Source organism: Schistocerca serialis, chromosome 4 (genome assembly GCF_023864345.2).
Source record: "Schistocerca serialis cubense isolate TAMUIC-IGC-003099 chromosome 4, iqSchSeri2.2, whole genome shotgun sequence".
Classification (NCBI taxonomy): Eukaryota; Metazoa; Arthropoda; class Insecta; order Orthoptera; family Acrididae; genus Schistocerca; species Schistocerca serialis.
In genome coordinates, this window is record NC_064641.1 from 543,383,632 (window position 1) to 543,405,092 (window position 21,461).

Genomic DNA, 21,461 nt, shown 5'->3' on the forward strand with positions numbered 1-21,461 from the left:
AGATTAAAGGCTATGTCAGTGATGTCAGGGTTACCCAATAGCCATGAACTGCACCTAGGATCTGTTACATCTTAGAAAAGAGAGGTGCTACCATTCCATAAACAATGGCGTATCAAGTTCTTATAAACACAAGGGGTGTTCAGTAAGTAGGGTAACACATTTTTTCCTTGGCAAGCTTCGATTGGAAAAACATGGAATTTGTTGTGGGACATCCTCAACTACTCTCACCTTTTCCCCTACAGTTTCATGAGGTTTCGATAGATCGCGGTGCTATTGGTAACCTTCGAAATGATATTTATGACAGGTTTGTTCCAAGCATATGACTGTCATTGAACATTTGGCGGAAAACCATAGTTTCGAAGTTATTAATATGTGCTTGCAGAGTAACTATTGAGACCTGGCAGTAAAAAAACGCACTGTGAGTCGTTGAGCGAGGCGTACATCATCATCACAGCAAGGTCCCTCAAACCTGTCTGATGGCGCGGGAGCCAGCCGGCCGCACACAGCTGTAACTTCTGTAATGTTGGAATGTGCGGACACTTTTGTTCGAGGTGATTGACTGATGACAGTTAAACACCTCGCTGCTCAGCTGTACGTCTCTGTTGGTAGTGCTAACACACTCGTCCACCAGTTGGGGTACTCAAAGGTGTGTGTCCCTTCTGGTTCCTTATCATCTAACAGAAGACCATAAAAAGCGACGAAGGGCCATCTGCGTGGAGTTGCTGGCGTTGCGAAGCAATACCTGGATAATGGCGAGGTTATTGATGCAGCAAGACGGCGCCGAAGTCGACCAGTAGAGTGGTACCATGCGAAAGTACCCAGTAAGGTGGGGTAAGGCTGTGGAGTTGAACAAAGATTATGCTGAAAAATAAAGTTCTATAGCCAAAAGAATGGGTAATAATATGGTGTATTGGAATCTAGAATAAAACTAATCTGCTTTCAGAAAAACAACATGTTGCTTCACTTATTGAATGACCGTTGTGCGCCGGCCGAGGTGGCCGAGCGGTTCTAGGCGCATCAGTCTGGAATCGCGCGACCTCTACGGTCGCAGGTTCGAATCATGCCTCGGGCATGGATGTGTGTGATGTCCTTAGGTTAGTTAGGTTTAAGTAGTTCTAAGTTCTAGGGGACTGATGGCCTCAGATGTTTAGTCCCATAGTGCTCAGAGCCTTTTTAACCATTTGACCGTTGTGCTATTCTACATAGACAGAATCAGTTACTGCCAGCAGCTAGTAACGATAGGAAACCGACACCAGCCAACGACTAGAAATGGGTCAACAAGTTGTCTCTGAGAAACGCTGTCTCTACCAGCTGCGCGTCTGCTGTCCGTGCAGAGTGTAAACGCTACTTACTTTATGTCTTCCTGCCAGCGGATCATCTACTGGCTAACTTCCATCTGTCTGCCTATCCGAGGAATAGATAGTTCATACCTAACCACCTAGCTGCTCAGCCATAATAGCCATTACCACTGCGAGCCGCCGCCATCCACCCGTCCGCGCTGGGTTCCACCGTTTCATTCTGCATGCCCGCTGAGTCCCACACCGAGATGTGCGTTCGTATTAGTCAGCGCGGCTGCCTACCCCAGCTGCCGCCCATCGCCATATTTTGCGGCCTACGACAGCCACACCGCTTTAGTGCTGACAATGGGGCTTTGCCTGGCTGCTGCTCAGGGCGAAGCTTCCCACTGGCCGTGACAAGAGGTCGCTTATTGATCCAAGCATGTCGACATACGTAAAAGATATTACATGTAAATGCTGTTTCCGTGGTAGGAAGTTGGGCATCTACCTTGTAGCTAACGACCACACTGCTACAGTAATGGCTAGGGTAGTGAATTGCAGGCCTTCCTGACCGCTAGCAGCCCATTACCACAATCCTCTGTAGAGATCATACACCACCGACGTCTACAACTAAAATCAGCACACGCTTCTCCATCTCAAGCGTCCAGACAGAGTGAGCCTTCCATCATTTATCATTTGAGGTACTACAGAACTTGTTTAATTAATATACAGATGTCGGCATAACAGCTAATCCGTTGGTATTCTACGATGTTGATACTTTTCAGTTCAGAGGGCACTAGCTTGTAGCTATTTCTACTTGCTGAACCATTGCACGTGTACAGTAGTAGACTTCCGTTTGCTGAAAGGTTGTTTGTGTATGTATGGACGATACCAAAATACGTACCCAGAGTAGAAGAGTTCTGTACACTAATACACAACAACATTCTGGTAAAAGAGCAACTGTATTTTACAACTCATTACATACTACCTATTGATCAGACTAAAGCATACCTGGAGTTTTCCGATACGGAAACACCCCACAACACTTTGTTGCTCTTATCGACAAGGAGTCAATGCCACGACAGCCTTCGTATGAGGGGCATTCATATGGTTTTATTTACCACATCGATAAATCAAGTTATGTAATTAATTTTCGGATATGAAACTTCCTGGCAGATTAAAACTGTGTGCCCGACCGAGACTCGAACTCGCGGGCAAGTGCTCTACCAACTGAGCTACCGAAGCACGACTCACGCCCGGTACTCACAGCTTTACTTCTGCCAATACCTCGTCTCCTACCTTCCAAACTTTACAGAAGCTCTCCTGCGAACCGTGCAGAACTAGCACTCCTGAAAGAAAGGATATTGCGGAGACATGGCTTAGCCACAGCCTGGGGGATGTTTCCAGAATGAGATTTTCACTCTGCAGCGGAGTGTGCGCTGATATGAAACTTCCTGGCAGATTAAAACTGTGTGCCCGACCGAGACTCGAACTCGGGACCTTTGCCTTTCGCGGGCAAGTGCTCTACCAACTGAGCTACCGAAGCACGACGCACGCCCGGTACTCACAGCTTTACTTCTGCCAGTATCTCGTCTCCTACCTTCCAAACTTTACAGAAAAGTTTACAGAAACTTTACAGAAAAGTTTGGAAGGTAGGAGACGAGGTACTGGCAGAAGTAAAGCTGTGAGTACCGGGCGTGCGTCGTGCTTCGGTAGCTCAGTTGGTAGAGCATTTGCCCGCGAAAGGCAAAGGTCCCGAGTTCGAGTCTCGGTCGGGCACACAGTTTTAATCTGCCAGTAAGTTTCATATCATCGCACACTCCGCTGCAGAGTGAAAATCTCATTCTGGAATTTTCGGATAGTTTGCAGGTACATGTCAATATTCCTTGTACACAATAAAATTCCCGCATTATAGTACTGTAGCATTACCGTAGATGATAGCTTAACCTGTCTCCACTTGATGAATTAAATTTTAACCCAGTTCAGAAAGGTCGTGACGTCAAACAAATTTTAATCTTTATCGGCTCTTAACAGATAAACCTTGTAAAAGGAAACGCCCTTAACGTGCTTTAGCACGGCGGTCCCATTTGACGTCCGTATTGATATGGAGCAGATTATCCGCGCCATTGTGTATATAAACCCTCATTGATATACTGTTTTGCATTTTCTGATTGTTTGAAACGTACGGACTGCCCACGTCGCTGTAAACTATTCGTCATGAAGGGTAAGTCAAAATGATCTTATAACACAAATTGAAAAGACTAAATCTCTTGACGACTGAAACTTGTAACTCATGAGGGTTCCTCGAAGAAAACCACTTGCTGTCATCTTTGGCTTGTTGTTCGATGGTTACCTTAATCGTACACAGTGGTTTTAGAAGGTGTCGTTATCTGCGTTTAAACAAAGAGAAACCGCCGTTCAGTTAAGAGCTTCACAGTAGTAAGCGGTGGTCGCATTGCTTCGAACAGAACGCAGTTATGATGTATGTAACAGCACCATACTATCCACGAAGGTTTCTCCGCAGATGAACCATACTATTTTATTAGAAACATAATACAGTGCGTATCATGGTAAAGAGTTAATACTGGCAGAGGCGAAAGTGCACACTAACGGAACACATATCATTACAGAAAACATTTGCGATGTAACTGCGAACGTGTGATTACGAGTTGCCACTGACTACAGTATGATATATTGTCCTTGTTAGCTATCAAGTCCCCATCTAATTCGAATCATACTGGACACGTGATCGTCCCCAGCAATAGAAATGAAATGATTTGATCGTATGGCATTTATTGGCCGGGATATCCCCTTCGGGATTCTACCGCCATATTGCAAGTCTTTTTAGTTGGCCACTTCCACGACTTGTGTGCCAATGATAATGAAGGACACACAAGACCCAGTCCCCTACCGGGAATCGAACCCGGGGCACCTTGCGTGGTAGGTGGTACCGCTACCGCTGCGATACGAAGGCGGACAGCAAGAGAAAAAATTTTACATGGTCACGTTACATATTTTGGAGGCAATATGCACCCATCTCGTGCAGCGAGGTACAATTTCTTTGAAATACCTTCGGATCACCTCACAAGTGTTCTGAGACTCTAAAGCTCGGTGCTCCAGCTCTCCATCATGAAAATGTGTGTGCGGTACACTTTGCTTCTGATGTGACCCCAGACAGAAACATCGAGAGTATTCGAATCGGGAAATGTCGGAGACGTGTTTTCAGGAGCCTTTCGCCCTATCCACCTTGGGCCATATAAGGCGTTATAAATCGACTTCCATCAGCAAAAAAATTTGCCGGTGCCTCATCACGCGTCCAAGACATCGCCGAAGCCGCGTACGGGGCAGGGGTGATTTTTTTACCCAGTCAGATAAGGGCCTCATTTTTCACATATGTTTGTAGTATGACACATCATAGTGAAGTCAGTGGCTACTCGTGACCACAAATTCGCAGTTATCTTGCAGGGGGCATGTCTGCTAACACATCGTTTTTACTAGGGCGATTCTGCTTCTTTTATCGCATACTTTCCTCCGTCTCACTTTTTGATGTTACAATGATACAACCTGTATATATTAGTTGAAGCAGGAATACATATGGCACAAGTTTAGACGATTCGTGGACAGATGGTGCACACAACTTTCCGTATGTAGGGTAATTAACGTTGGTCATGTTAGGAAAATCGTTGACGAACCAATGGTAGCAACGTAGTGGGCAGGGAGAAACACCGAACAAAAAGAAGATCGTATAGCTTCCTGGAAATCTTAAAAAGGTTCGTTACTTAGCATCCCCAAGAAAATCCATAGTCAGTATTTCTGGTGTCGATGGGAGCGCGTAAATTTAGGCATACGATCTTGATTCTAATCTTTGTACGACTACCATTGCATTTAATGTTCCTTCGTTAAAAGAACGTGGCTCTTGGATAAATGACAGTGTGGAAATATTTTTCAATCAATTTGTGAATCACAAAGTGTAACACAAATAAGACTTTTAAACGTATTGCCGCAGAATCGTGTGCCTAAATCTTTGCTCACTGATTACACTCCAAGAACGCGTTCCCTATGGTGACGACAGTCTACACACTAATACTCTTACTGTTCCAGTGCTGGCTTCTTTTCTGGCTGTGTGCGTGCTGGCAGCCGTGGTGTCGGCGGCCCCCACCTGCCCGCAGTACGACGGCTCCACGCCCGTCTTCTTCCCTGACGAGAACGACAGCAGCAGCTTCTACGAGTGCAGCAACGGCAGGTCCGTCCACATGGCCTGCCCCACTGGCACCGTCTGGAACTCCAACATCAACACCTGCGACTGGCCCCAGGCCAGGAAGTAGAAGGCACTGGACGATCGGCTGTCTCTCATTCGACATTACTTGGGATGATGATGAAAATGTGCTCCAATAACTTTCACAATGTTCTATAATGTAACAGTCGATTTTGAATAAACAGCAGCGTTAAACAAGGATATTGCCTATACAACATGGTATCCTAAAGACTTGATATACATTTGATGATACTAAAAGAAGGCGCTGACGGCAGGCAAAGAGCCGAATATACACACATCAAAAAAAAGTTTTGCATCACCTCGGTTTGGAGAGTTCCGGAACCTGCACAGAAAATTGGGGTAGAGATCAACATAAACATCATTTCCGCCCTTTTTATTTGCATGAAAACCACACATTGCATGTTGTACCACAATACAGCTACACCTTCAGAGTTGGTGGTCCAGACTGCTGTACACACCGGTACCTCTAATACGCAGTAGGACGTCCTCTTGCATTGAAGCATGCCTGTATTCGTCGTGGCATACTGTCCACAAGTTCATCAAGGCACTGTTGGTCTGGATTGTCCCACTCCTCAACGGCGATTCGGCGTAGTTTCCTCAGTGGTTGGTGGGTCTCCTCATCCATAAACAACCCTTTTCAGCCTGTCCCAGGCATGTTCGATAGTGTTCATGTCTGGAGGATATGCTGCCCACTCTAGTCGAGCAATGTCGTTATCCTGGGTTGGGTTGGGTCGTTTGGGGAAGGTGACCAGACAGGGAGGTCATCGGTCTCATCGGATTTGGGGAGGACGGGGCAGGAAGTATGTCGTGCCCTTTCAAAGGAACCATCCCTTCATTTGCTTGGGGCGATTTAGGGAAATCACGGAAAACCTAAATCAGAATGGCCGGACGCGGGATTGAACCGTCGTCCTCCCGAATGCGAGTTCAGTGTGCTAGCAACTGCGCCACCTCACTCGGTCCGTTATCCTGCAGGAAGTCATTCACAAGATGTGCGAGATGGAGGAGCGAATTGTCGTCTATGAAGACGAATGCATCGCCAATAAGTTACCGACATGGTTGCATTATCAGTCGGAGTATGGCATTCACGTATCGTATAGCCGTTACGGCGCCTTCTATGACCACCAGCGGCGTACGTCGGCCCCACATAATGCCACCTCAAAACGGCAGGGAACCTTAAACTTGCTGCACTCGTTGGACAGTGTGTCCAAGCCGTTCAGTCTGACTGCGTTGCCTCCAAACACGTCTCCGACAATTGTCTGGTTGAAGGCATATGCGACACTTATCGGTGAAGAGAACCTCATATCAATCCTGAGCGGCCCATTCGGCATGTTGTTGAGCCCATCTGTATCGCGCTGCATGGTGTCGTGGTCGCAAAGATGGACCTCACCATATACGTCGGCAGTGAAGTTGAGCATCATGTAGCCCATCGCACCCAGTTTGAGTCGTGGCGGTACATGGTGGCGTTGCTTTCAGGGTACGTATATATTAAGCATCATACATTGATTTTTCGTCGTCTTGCAGAACATTGGATGTAAAAGATTTCTTCACCGTTGAAAACACTTTTCATATCACTAGGAAATAAAGTGAATCTGTGTAGACACCTGTTGCGATAGGAGCGAACAGCAAGGATTAACGTCTCCTAGATGACATACTTACCGTCAGCACAAGTCCGGACGGGGGAAGGGTGACAAAGAAAATCGCTTGTGGAATTTCCAAAGAAATAATCATAGCATTTAAAGTAGCTTCATCATTCGCAGTTCTAAATATCAGTATTGCATTTAATTACCGATTATCACACTCCTATCGTCACGAAACTCGTACATGCCGCTGTTACATTGTTAAATGTCATAAAAAACATATTTTCATTAGAGTGTTTATACTTCTACACACATAATTCTCTTTCACCCTTTAGACAACATTCATGGGTGCATTATGTGTTCCCACCTCTCGCAATATAAGGGTACGTCCACCAATATCGGAAATGATCGTTTTTGTGCTCCAGTTGTATGGTGTAGGGAAGTATAACGGTGCATGGACGTACTAACTCTCAAATTTATCAATTGAAGACATAAAGTCTGAAAATAAGTCCGTGATCATATTTTTGGCACTTTATTTTACAGGTCTGTCTTGGGCACATATTATTTTTTTCTTACATTTCACTATGACCGGTTTCGGCTACTGCCATCTTCAGATCATAAAATATTCTGATGTAGTATCAACGTCAAACTAAACATGTAGGTACATAGTAAGTGCTGAGCAGTTACGTTCTATACTGTGTTGTAGCAGTTCTTTCTGTGTACGTCCAACTTTCCTCGTGCTTTCGTCCTTAAGTTTTACGCACCAGTGTATACGCAGGTACGTCAGCGGATTCAAACAGAACAGAAGTATCTTCCCTTCTACCTTACGAGTAATTATTTAAACCTTGATTATGGCTGCGAACCACAGAAAGTGATAACAGGTATAGTAAAGCCATTCATATTCCTCTACAGTGTTGGCATCACAGATGTTGTCTGTCAGCCATAGCCCTAAGAACAACAGATCATAATTTTAAGAACGGGGAGCAGGTACGAACATACAGGGCTATTCAAAACGAAGTAACACATTTCAGACATTTATTGCTTCCAAACAACAAAAGATAGAAACACGATTCCAGCATGTCTGGACAGAGAAAGGTTCAAATTTTTATGCATTCAGTTTGAGTACCATGTGTAACACAATATCAAAACGGCGGCTCATTTCCTGCCACACACTAAGCAGCTGGTCCCTCGTTATAGAATTCACATCTTCAATAAGGCAAAGTCGCAGACGTTCGAGACTGTCAGGCATAGGGAAAATAAAAAAGTGGTCTTCTACACACCCCACTGATATAAGTCACAACGTGTGAGGTCTGGAAACCCGGGAGGCCACCCGCGATGAAGCTCATCTTCTGATCTTCCTCTTCCAGTCCATTGTCCTGGAACGTTGTCACGCAGGTAACGTGGGACGTGCTTACAGAATTGTAATACTTGCTTTAGTTTTAACTTATTTTTTTTTTTCTTTTAAAAGTCTGAATTTCTTACTAATAAGCGACCTCCCGTGGCTCCGCGTGGTTAGCATGATGTACAGCGGTTGGACAACAATTTGGAAACAACAAAGAGCGCAACACATTACTGAACCTAATAGGGTGCAGGAAAATCGTTGGCATTGAAAACAGCTTCAAGTCGTCTCGGAATGGATAAATACACGTACTGTAAGGGTTTCAAGGAAATCTTAAACCATTCTTCCTGCAATAGTGGCAGGTGCAGCTAACGATGACGGAGGTGGATAGCGATCATACACCCTCTATCCAAAGCTCACTACAAAGACACAATCATATTGATATGATTGTGACGGCCATAGAAGATGCGACAATTCTTCCTCGTGCTCGCGAAACCAGTCCTGGGAAGTCCGCAGCTCGTGGTCGAGTGGCTAGCATTGCTACCTCTGCATCACTGGGTCCGGAATTCGATTCCTGGCCGGGTTGGGGATTTTCTCTGCCCAGGGACTGGGTGTTTGTGATATCTTCATCATTTCTTCATCATCTTCATCAACCGTGGCAGTGGCTAGATTGGACTGTGAAAAAAAAAATTGGACTGTGAAAAAATCGGGACTTTGAACGGGCACTGATGACCGCGCAGTTGAGCACCCCACAAACCAAACACCATCAACATCACCACTGGGGAACAACCAATGTATCATGGCATGGACATGATTAATCAAAATGCCCACATAATTCTTGCAAGTAATGATAGCTTAGTAACAACGGGGTGAATGGAATACCACAATGTGGCTGCCCAAATCACCACCCAAGCACCGCCATGTTTCACACTTTGGACGTAAACTTGGCCAGAATTTGGAAACAGCGTGTATTGAGACTCATCTGACCAAATTGCATTTTTAGATTTCTCTACAGTACAGATTTTATGGTTACGCAACCACGTTTCTGTTATGGGCATTTGCATCGCTGATGATTCATTTTGGGATTCCAGCTCGATCTGAGATTGTCTGTTTATGGAGCTCGTTTTGGTTTTGACAGTGTTTTCGAACGCTTCATTCAGTTCGGCTGCGACTATGCAGCTGTTGTCTTCTTCTTCTTATTATTATTTTTTTTTTTGTTACAGTCCTGTTCATTGACCAATGCAGTATAAATCTTCGATATGGTGCCTCTTGAATCAATAAACACTCCGATCCCCTGGTTGCGGCAGCACCACCACACGAACACAAATAATTTGTCCACGTTCGAATTCACTTTTCTCCGACGAAATGCACTCACAACTACATAGAACACTATTGTGATCGCGATTGACACTTGCAATATAGTGAGGATGTTGCACGGGTGCTGTACATGGCCAATTACAACAGCCAACCTGTTGGCTTAGCAACCAAGTACAAATGTAGTAGATTTGGTTCCGTACTATAAATTTCTATCTGTGTGTCCCTCTACATCTCCTTCCGAGATATTTTCTAACACTGTCACACAATAAGACCAATACATTCATTTCTTTTTTATACTATAATAAAAAAATATTATGAAAATCATTGGTTCGGCTTTCGCCGTTGCAAGAAATCCCCAGCACTACATTTTAAGTAATGGGGGGGGGGGGGGGGCACAAATACAATTCCAATCTACATATTACAGAACCTTTTTTTGTTACAAAAGAATGCAGATACACTCCCCTTGATGCTACAATGCAGTCTCCAACCTAATGCGAAAGGTGTAAACTCTATAAGATATGGAAACAAGACACATAACGATACGCAAAGATCGACATCTGAAAATACGAAGCGGTTTACCTACGCTGGAATGCCAAAGTTGCGTAATACAATTAAAAATACACGAAGCTGGACAATCGACAACTTGGTGAATTCTTCGACCATTTATAGAAAATATTTAAATGTGAACATTAACATGTATTAAATCAGAATATGCTTATGATTATTAGCTGTCAGAAAGTAAAAGTTTGTACTTGAGCTTTACGCCAGAATATCCCAGGATATTTAATGAATCGACATCCTATGTATAAAATAGCTTCAAACGTCTGATCACTTTAAAAATCTCTTAAATATTTGCTTTTAAGCGTGTAAGCGAGAAAAAGTGTAGGAAAGATTTAAAATTATGTTTGAAGTTTGTTGGAAGTAGCTAAGTGCTGTCGTTATGAAACACTGGATAAATATAGTCTGGGAATTTGCTCTCCATTCAAAGTAAAATCTAGTTTTTCACGCACCTCAATGTTCATGATAACATTTGGCCTAAACTATGAGTCGTACGATGATAGAACTTCACAGGTGCATTTAGTAGTATATGTAGACCCTGTAAGCAAAATATGTTGTGCATAGAATTAGTAATAAAGAAGCAATAAATTAAAACATAATGCATGATTTTGAAGATAAACTACAAGCCATTTTCAGCAAATATAATTTTTCAAGCATCAAAATGTTTCTGATGTCATATCTCCTAAACCATGATTTAATTTAGCAAGTAGATTCAGTGGTATATGTGTATGTTGTTGTTGTTGTGGTCTTCAGTCCTGAGACTGGTTTGATGCAGCTCTCCACGCTACTCTATCCTGTGCAAGCTTCTTCATCTCACAGTACCTACTGCAACCTACATCCTTCTGAATCTGCTTAGTGTATTCATCTCATGGCCTCCCTCTACGATTTTTACCCTCCACGCTGCCCTTCAATACTAAATTTGTGATCCCTTGATGCCTCAGAACATGTCCTACCAACCGATCCCTTCTTCTAGTCAAGTTGTGCCACAAACTCCTCTTCTCCCCAATCCTATTCAGTACCTCCTCATTAGTTATGTGATCTACCCATCTAATCTTCAGCATTCTTCTGTAGCACCACATTTCGAAAGCTTCTATTCTCCTCTTGTCCAAACTAGTTATCGTCCATGTTTCACTTCCATACATGACTACACCCCATACATATACTTTCAGAAATGACTTCCTGACACTTAAATATATACCCGATGTTACCAAATTTCTCTTCTTCAGAAACGCTTTCTTTGCCATTGCCAGTCTACATTTTATATCCTCCCTACAAAAGCTTTCTCTAAGTCTACAAATGCTAGAAACGTAGGTTTGCTTTTTCTTAATCTAGCTTCTAAAATAAGTCGTAGGGTCACTATTGCCTCACGTGTCCCTATATTTCTACGAAATCCAAACTGATCTTCCCCAAGGTCGGCTTCTACCAGTTTTTCCATTAGTCTGTAGAGAATTCTCGTTAGTATTTTGCAGCCGTGACTTATTAAACTGATAGTTCGGTAATTTTCACATCCGTCAACGCCTGCTTTCTTTGGGACTGGAATTATTATATTCTTCTTGAAATCTGAGGGTATTTCGCCTGTCTCATACATTTTGCTCACCAGATGGTAGAGTTTTATCAGGACTGGCTCTCCCAAGGCTGTCAGTAGTTCTAATGGAATGTTGTCTACTCCCGGGGATATTGTCTGGAAACTGTGTCACGTATAGTGTTGGTAATGAAGAAGTAATAAATTTGTACGTCATGCCTGATGTTATAGGTTGACTGCATCAACAGCTGAAATATAGCAAGGGATAAACTTGTTGATTCATCATTTTGTTGGGAGGAAGGGAGAGGGTGGTGTCAAAGAGAATAAGTTGGTTAAAAGTTTGAAATTGTACGGCATATTTGTTGGAACTCGCTCAATTACTGGATGAATCAAGCCAGGGTATTTGGGAGCCGTCAGTTACGGGCCCTTAGGCAAACGCACAGTTTCTTATGGCAATATTTTTCTTATGGTATTAAACCTTTAACCTAAAATAATACTTCTCAATGAGTAGATTATAGCAGCATTTCAATTTTAAATTCGTTCAGTTCTTATGCGAAACATGTTTATTGCTCCTACGCCGCAGCTGGTATCAAACTCCGGGTTTCGAGGCAGAGCTTTAGTAATATGTATACAGCATAGTAACAAATATTACGAATACAGCAGCACAGTCGGCCCTTTGCCTGCCGTCAGTACAATATCATTAAATGTTTGATGTTTTGGGGTACCATGTTGTATAGAACTTTGCAAAATCCTTCTTTAATGCTGTTAAAAAATAATTTAGTCGTTGCTGTTTATTCAAAATCAACTGTTACATTATAGAACATTGTGAAAGTTATTGGAGCACATTTTCGTCATCATGCCAAGTAATGTCGAATGAGAGACAGCCGATCGTCCGGTGCCTTCTACTTCCTGGCCTGGGGCCAGTCGCAGGTGTTGATGTTGGAGTTCCAGACGGTGCCAGTGGGGCAGGCCATGTGGACGGACCTGCCGTTGCTACACTCATAGAAGCTGCTGCTGTCGTTCTCGTCAGGGAAGAAGACGGGCGTGGAGCCGTCGTACTGCGGGCAGGTGGGGGCCGCCGACACCACGGCTGCCAGCACGCACACAGCCAGAAGAGAAGCCAACACTGGAACAGGAAGAGTAAGGGTACTCGTAATCGGAATGACAGTCAGTCAGCAAAGATTAACACGCAATACAAATACGTTTAAGAATTTAGAAACGTATTAAAAGAGTCTCGACCGCAATAGATCATTTATTTACAATGGTTACTAGTTTTGCTCAGAATGCGACCATCTTCAAACCATTTAACCAAGATGGTAGGCCGCTTATTGCGGTCGAGATTTGTTTTTAATCCATTTCGAAAGCACTTTCAGACGGAACGTGTGACGGTAAGTCACATAAATGGACATTTGGAGAAAGGGAAAGAAATTTTTTGTTGTGCGACTTGTGAATTATAAATTATTTCAAGACTGCGTACGTGCGCGCGATGTATAAGAAAGATTAAAAAAGTTAAATAATACCACCAAAAATCATAAACTGGGGTGTGATATAAAAATAGAAGAACATTCATTTTATCTGTGTACTGAAAATGAACATGACCAGTGACTATTGCTTTATTGAAAGCGCTCCTGTTTTTGTTTCGTCTAGAGGTAGGCCGCCATTCTAGAGCTGGATAATATTTAATGTAAGTAAAATATACTTATAATTGTTATCAGAAAGTGTGTATTACTGACTTAGTTGTCACCTCGCATGATTGCAACAGTTAATTATAATTAACAAAATTTTAATAGAACTTCGTAGTGCAGGGAGCTCATCTCTCCTAGCAGGATTTAGTCGGCCATTACGCTGACTGTATTATTTACTTAAAATTTCATGTAAATGCGAGAGACTACTCAATTTTGATCTTTCATTAATTTCAAAGTTAAAAGAGCGTAGTAATAAATTTCATTTACTAAAATCCACAGCACTGAATGTGATCAGTATGTTTCATTTTGGCCGCCTAACGGCAGATGAGATTCTCTCCAGTTTTGCCTTGCAAATAATGAACAAGAAATATTGAAAATCATTACACTCAATAAGCGCCGCAATATCTCAGGTAATCTTTGTGACATTTGGTGCATAAGTAACCAGTAGCCCCTGACACCCATATTAATAATTACAGTTTGCGTAAGAATACGCATATTTTCAATTTCTAAATAGCAGCGCTCACGCAAATTATTTATTAGAAGGCGGTGAGGCTCGTTGTGTTTAAAAAATATTATATCGTACGTACTTCGGCGCAGCCGATGTCCGTACGAGTGTTATCGTGGTATAAATTAAAAGCCACCCCACCCAAAATCATAAAATATATAATTATAAAAATAAAAATAAGTAATTATCCCGCGATAAGTGGCCACACTCACATTCATATACACTTATACCGTGATAAACGCTATTTCTCCACGAGAAATGTACTGGAAAATTACCTTTGAGAATGCTCGTTTGTGATTCGTGATTTCAAAAGAATAGATTGAAATATATTTCCGTTGTGACATTTGTCCAAGAACCAAGTTCCTTCAATGAAGGAACACTAATGCAACGATGGTCATGTAAAGTTTGAAACCACATTCATATGCATAAACATATACGCTCCCATTGACATCAGAACTACTGATAACAGAATTGCTTGGGCGTGTTAAGTAATACAGCTTTTCAGCTGCCATGACTTACAGTAGGATACTCAGTCTTTTCCCTTTTGTTTGGTTTTTCTCACTGCCATCATCATTGTTTTTACATGCTCCCCAATGATTTTCCTGTCACAAGCAACGTTGATTACCCTATATACGGTTCTATGTACTGTCTGTTCATTAACGGTTTAAACTTGTGCCATGTGTATTGCTATTTCGACTAGTGTATACTGTTTGTATCACAGTTAACACCAAAAACTGACACAGGTGGAAGTATAATAGAAGCAAAATTGCTCCAGTAAACATGACGTTTCAGCAGACATGCCATCAGCATAATAATTCCAAATGAGTGCAAGTAGCAACAGGCTACCATATGATACATCACACTATAAATGTATTTGAAACGGAGGCTTTTCGATGAAATCCCCATCTAAATGGGCACAAATGTCACTCATGCCCCGTGTGCACCGTTGGGGAATGTTTTAGGTGCATTATGAAGCACTGGCACATTTTGCTGCTATGTAAGCCGACGTGTAACGCCCTAGTGCGGCCTAGACGCGTAGGGCGAGCAACACCTGAACCCAGGTGTCCGAGATCTTCCCACTCGAATCCTCTAGACCCTTCTGTCTGGGGTCGCATCAAAAGTGTACAGCACTCCCTTTTATATGGTTGAAGAATTGGTGCAGCGATTTGTACAGTCTTGCGAAGCTTTACGAGATGTACCGGAGGTGTTTGAGAGAAATCGTAACTTACTCCTAGAGACGGTTAAAGTATAGCATCCAAAACCGGGTACACCTGCTTTAACTAGTACGTAACAGTTTATTTCAGCGTGTAACTTGAACAAATAGTATTGTTTCTCTCGTTGAGGACGGTCACGGGTCAAAAGTGAGTCGAATCAGATGAGCACTTAAACGCAAAGTTTACTTTTCACATTCTTTGGTGATAAGAAAGACAAGACGTTGAGGTAACGAAAGTAATGTAACACCTCCTAGTATCTTGTCGCAGCTCCTTTTGCCCGGCGTAGTGCAGCATCTGGAAGTAACATGGACTCAACAAGTCGTTGTAAGTCCCCTGCAGGAAGTCTGAGCTATGCTGGGACTTAATCGAGAGTTTAGTTCGTGTACAAAATCCTTCACCGCCAACACTTTCACACTTACGGACAGCTACAGGAGCAGTACAGCTCAGACTTTCTGCAGGGGACTTACAACGACTTGTTGAGTCCCATAAATAATCGATGGGATTCATATCGTGCGATCTGGGTGACCAAATCATTCGCTTCAATTGTTCACAATATGCTTCAAACCAGTCACGAACAATTGCTGCCAGTTGACATGACGCATTGTCACCCATAAAAATTAAATAAGGTAAGGAACAAATTGTCTCCAAGCAGCCAAATACAACCAATTGCCGTTAATCATCGGTTCAGTTCGACCAGAGGACTCAGTCCATTCCATGGAAACACAGACCACCTCGTTATGAAGCCACCCCCAGCTTTTACAGTGCCTTGTTGACAACTTGAGTCCATGCCTTCGTATGGTGTGCGTCACACTCTAACCTTACCGACAGCTTATACCAACTGAAATCTGGATTTATCTGGCCAGGACACAGTTTTCCAGGCGTCTGGACTCCTACCGATATGGCCACGAGCCCTGGAGAGGCGCTGCGGGCTATTTCGTACTGCTAGCGTAGGCACTCTCGTCGATCGTATGCTTCCATAGCCCAGTAACCAAATTTCGGCGCTTTATCCTGAAGGATACGTTCGTCATATATTCCTCATTGATTTATGCGGTTATTTCACGCAGTGTTTCTTGTGTGTTAACACTGACAACACTACGCAAACGCCGCTGCCCTCGGTCAGTAAATGAAAGCCGTCGGCCACTGCGTTGCCCGTGGTGAGAGGTATTGCCTGAAATGTAGTGTTGTCGGCACACTCTTCACACTGTGGATCTCGGAAAATTTGATTCCTAAATAGAATGTCTCATGCGTCTAGCTCCAAATACTATTCCGCATTCAAAGCCTGTTAACTCCCGTCGTTCCCCCGTAACCAGGTCGAAAACCTTTTCACATGAGTCACCTGAGTAGAATTACTGCTCAGCCAACGCACTCCGCATTTAGAGCCTGTGTGCGCGATTCTGCCGCATTCTGTATGAGCATATCGCTATCCCACGACTTTTGTCACTTCACTCTACATAACACAGTAGCTATATCATAGTGTAGTCGTCGGGACTTGTAACCACATGTTTGGAATTATGTGGCAAACGTTTTCTGTAACTAGTTCCGTTATCCTACAGCTTCACATCTATCAGCATTAACTCTTCGTTATGATACCCCTAGTATTAGATTTCTATTAACATGGTGTGCAATCAATAAAACTTCTTTGTCCTTCGTCGGTAGAAAAAACATTGTGGGTAGTAGAGTGCATTCTACCTTGTGGTCACATACGTGTGAACAGTGTTATGTTCAAAGCAATGTGGTCACCGCTTGTTACTGTGAAGCTATAAACTGAACAGTGGTTTCTCTTCCTTTAAACATCCATGAACAACATCTCTCCAAAGCACTGAGTGGGTTAATATAACTTCCAGTCAAACAAGAAACCAAAGACGACAGCAAGCTGTTGGCATCGAGAATCCCAGATTTGCATAATTCGTAAATTACGTGATTTAATCGTCAAGAAAACTACGCCTTTCCAACTTATTTTACAAGAGAGTTTTTGACTCACCCTTCATGACGAATGGATTACACCGACGAGGTCAGTCCGTTTGATTCAGACAGGGAGAAGATGCAAAACGCTATACCACCAAGGCTTTATATATACTCATTGGCGCGGACAATGTGCGTCATATCAATGTCAACGTCAAACAAGACTGCCACGATAAAGCATGTTAAGGGCGTTCCCTTTTATAAGATTTTGCTTTTTAAGAGCTGACAAAGATAACAATTAGTATGACGCCATGATTTTTGCAAATGCCGGTTTTTGTTCTGAAGTGCTTCTGAAGCAGTTGTTTGACAGCAACTATTCGTAGATTTTGTTAATCACTTGAATACATGACTCAAAAAATTATTCTCATTTATTAAGCTGTGATTAGCACATACTGATTTCTCTTAGCATTTTTGAAACGGAAGTTGAAAAGAAAAACTACTTAAACAGGACCTCTCATGAATCTCAGTCGTCATACAAAGGTGATATTGAAATCATGATACCACCAATATAATGAGTTATACTGTTACAATTCGTCTTTAAATATACGTCCCGGTTCGCGGTGTCTCAAAATATTTCCGTCCCCTTTCCTTTCCCCCGAATAAATCCCAACGTATTAACCCCGTTCTTTCCTGAGATACATTATTTTGCCGTTGATTAAAGTTCCACATGTCATGCTGTATTTCAATTATCGCTCATGTTTCATTGTAGTTCACTGTGTGTCAAAAAATTCTTGATACTCTTTATGTGTTAATGTTTTCCGAGTAATAGGATACAGTTAACTTTCATAAAGTAACTGTACCACTAAATGCTTTCTTTGGGAGCAACCGCATCGGTATGGAATTCAAAAAATAAGCTTCTTGAATGGTAATGACAATACTGAGCCGCTTCTCACTGAGTCATGCAGTAAACTGGGAGTAATTATCCAAGAAAGAGAAACCTCTTTCAAAGTCTAGCAGTAATTTTTAGGCAGTTTACTAGAAACACCCAAAATCTTCTGATATATTCAGTATTACAATAATGTAATGGACAGAAATAAAAAGGTCATAGATCTTCTCTTCTGTACATTGGTGTCGTATTGTATTAGTATTAGAGGAACGGTATGCTTTAAGCATCCTTTGACTAGCAGCGGTATTCTCTTGCCATAAATTTCCTGTGTTATCTGCAAAGAAGGGAAAGGAGAAAGGTGGAAGGTGTATATAAAGGGTCTAGAGGATAATATTACAGAAATGGAAGAGAATGTAGTTTAAGATGAAATAGGACATACGATACTGCGTGAAGAGTTTGACAGAGCACTGAAAGACTAAAGTCGAAACAAGGGCCCATGAGTAGACAACATTCCATTAGGACTACTGACAGCCTTGGGAGAGCCAGGCCTAACAAAACTCTACCATTTGGTGAGCAGGCTGTATGAGACCGGCGAAATACCCTCAGACTTTAAGAAGAATATAATAACTCCAATCCCAAAGAAAGCATGTGTTGACAGTTATGAAATTGATCGAATTATCAGTTTAATAAGCCACAGCTACAAAATACTAACACGAATTCTTTACAGACGAATGGAAAAACTGGTAGAAGCTGACCTGGGGGAAGATCAGTTTGGATTCCGTAGGAATGTTGGAACACGTGAGGCAATACTGACCCTACGACATATCTTAGAAAATAGATTAAGGAAAGGCAAACCTACGTTTCTACCATTTGTAGACTTAGAGAAAGTTTTTGACAATGTTGACTGCAATACTCTCTTTCAAATTCTGAAGGTGGCAGGGGTAAAGTACAGGGAGCGAAAGACTATTTACAAATTGTAAAGAAATCAGACGGCAGTTATAATAGTCCAGGAGCATGTAAGGGAAGCAGTGGTCAATCTGTATATTGAGCAAGCAGTAAGGGAAACAAAATAAAAATTCGGGTTGGAATTAAAATCCATGGAGAAGAAATAAAAAACTTGAGGTTCACCGATGACATTGTAATTCTGCCAGAGACAGCAAAGGACCTGCAACAGCAGCTGAACGGAATGGACAGTGTCTTGAAAGGAAGATATAAGATGAACATCAACAAAAGCAAAACGAGGATAATTGAATGTAGTCGAATTAAATCGGGTGATGCTGAGGGAATTAGATTAGGAAATGAGACGCTTAAAGTAGTAAACGAGTTTTGCTATTTGGGGAGCAAAATAGCTGATGATGGTCGAAGTAGAGAGGATATAAAACGTAGACTGGCAATGGCAAAGTAAGCGTTTCTGAAGAAGAGAAATTTGTTAGCATCGAGTATATATTTAAGTGTTGGGAAGTCGTTTCTGAAAGTATTTGCATGGAGGTTAGCCATGGAAGTGAAACATGGACGATAAATAGTTTAGACAACAAGAGAATAGAAGCTTTCGAAATGTAGTGCTACAGAAGAATGCTGAAGATTAGATGCGTAGATCACATAACTAACGAGGAGGTATTGAACAGAATTCGAGAGAAGAGAAATTTGTGGCACAACTTGAATAGAAGAAGGGATCGGTTGGTAGGGCATATTCTGAGACATCAAGGGATCACAAATTTAGTATTGGAGCGCAGCGTGGAGGGTAAAAATCGTAGAGGGAGACCAAGAGATGAATACACTAAGCAGATTCAGAAGGATGTAGGTTGCAGTAGGTACTGGGAGATGAAGAAGCTTGCACAGGATAGAGTAGCATGGAGAGCTGCATCAAACCACTCTCAGGACTGAAGACCACAACAACAACAACAATAGCTGCACTAAGCGTTATGTATTAATCAAAAAACTTATTGTGTAGTTACTGTGGCTCGTTATGTTAGGACCTTGTTTGTTAACAATTCTCCTCGAATACTGAGTGTTATTTCTCCAGTTTGGTTAGGAGAAGTTAGCACAGGTACCACGTTTCACCTTATTGCCCTAAATTGTATTATGTGAGGCCATCTGAGAATGTATTGATGACTGATTGTGAACGCCATGTAGTCAGAATCGAGACTCGAAAGAATCAAACTTCTGAACAAAGTTTAAAAAATTTATAAGATGTAAAGTTCTCTGTGTGTCTTTCCCACGACGGTCTACGATCTATATAAAGACTAGAAATTTGACCGAAGACTGAACTGCATTTAAATAGTTCACATTGTATAGATGCTCACATGGAAGTAAAACTGATAATAATTTTACTACATTAGGCCCACTGATATTGTCCAGTTCGAGCAGAAAATCGAACCTTAAAGTCACGTTGTGGTACGTCAATCATCGAGACGACCCCCGAATCATATAGTAACACTTTTCCTGGTATTTCTTGTGGGAAGTACCGAAACTGATGAAAGATGAGTTTTGCTATAGAGAGAAAAAGTTGAAAATCAAGAAATACGGAAAAGTCATTAGCACAGCTGCAGCATGCTGCAAATTTCCGGCTCTCTACTCTCCCATTACACGAGAGGAAATTGCATTGGCCGCCTCTGACATTTGAAAAGTGCACTGCCCTGGGCTATTACTTCATTAGTTTTCCGAACTGAATTACGGGCCGTAATATCAGGTGTAGTTGGTCGATATCCATATGATTTTTGCCTTACAATGCCCACACAAATGTGCCTTAGGAAAGTGGTACTGTTAGATACCGAGTCCCACTTACGTCATACTCTCTGTGATTTGTGTGTGTGACTTCTAACGCAGTGTTTGCGCAGTAAGTATAATTTGTGTATCGCCAGCTAGCCACTTTCACCTCGAAACCATTTTCATTTGTTTTCATGAGTAAAGTGACGAAGCAAACAGGCAAAAATGATTTTAAATATTATACTATTAGGGAATACGAAAGAAAATGAGCTCCAGTTGTACATAGATAACCAAAGCTCTTGAAACGTAACGTCATAACTGCACGCGAGTGGAAGACTGTCTGTCCCAGACAAGCTTCGAGATAGGGAATATAAACAGAGATTTCGTTCAAATTTTATTACAAAAATATATTTCCTTCTGTTTGTTATATTTACCTGCAAGCTAAAAAGGAAATTAGTGGAACCCCAATGGATCCTTATGTAATAAAGCACTTTTAATTCCGTTGCGCTCAAGTGAAGCCAACCTTTGACAATTACTTGCTTGTAACATCTCATCTGTATGCCACTAACTACACAAAACTACAGCATAGTAACATGGAGATAAATGTTCTCTGCAGTAGCTCACATAGATAAGTGACTTCTTTTATTCAGAACACTTTTGACCTCGGCTTTCCCTCTTAGCTAGTTAATTCTTCCTG

At 42.2% G+C, this 21,461-nt stretch overlaps 1 protein-coding gene and 1 non-coding gene across 3 annotated transcripts in view; one reads left to right on the forward strand and one right to left on the reverse strand.

The window, feature by feature from the left end:
• LOC126475263 (peritrophin-1-like) overlaps positions 1-21,461 on the reverse strand; it is a 276,824-nt gene that overhangs the window by 123,556 nt on the left and 131,807 nt on the right. The window contains exon 1 of one of the 2 annotated variants that reach the window (XM_050102983.1): positions 17,252-17,293. The exons of the other annotated variant lie outside the window; for it this stretch is intronic. Coding sequence (XP_049958940.1) covers positions 17,252-17,258 — 7 coding nt within the window. The 5' untranslated portion in view covers positions 17,259-17,293. Of the gene's footprint in view, positions 1-17,251; positions 17,294-21,461 lie in introns of those variants that run through there. 2 annotated transcript variants of the gene reach the window in all.
• Positions 2,983-3,057, forward strand: Trnas-cga (transfer RNA serine (anticodon CGA)). The gene has a single exon. It is a non-coding gene; the product is annotated as a tRNA-Ser (tRNA).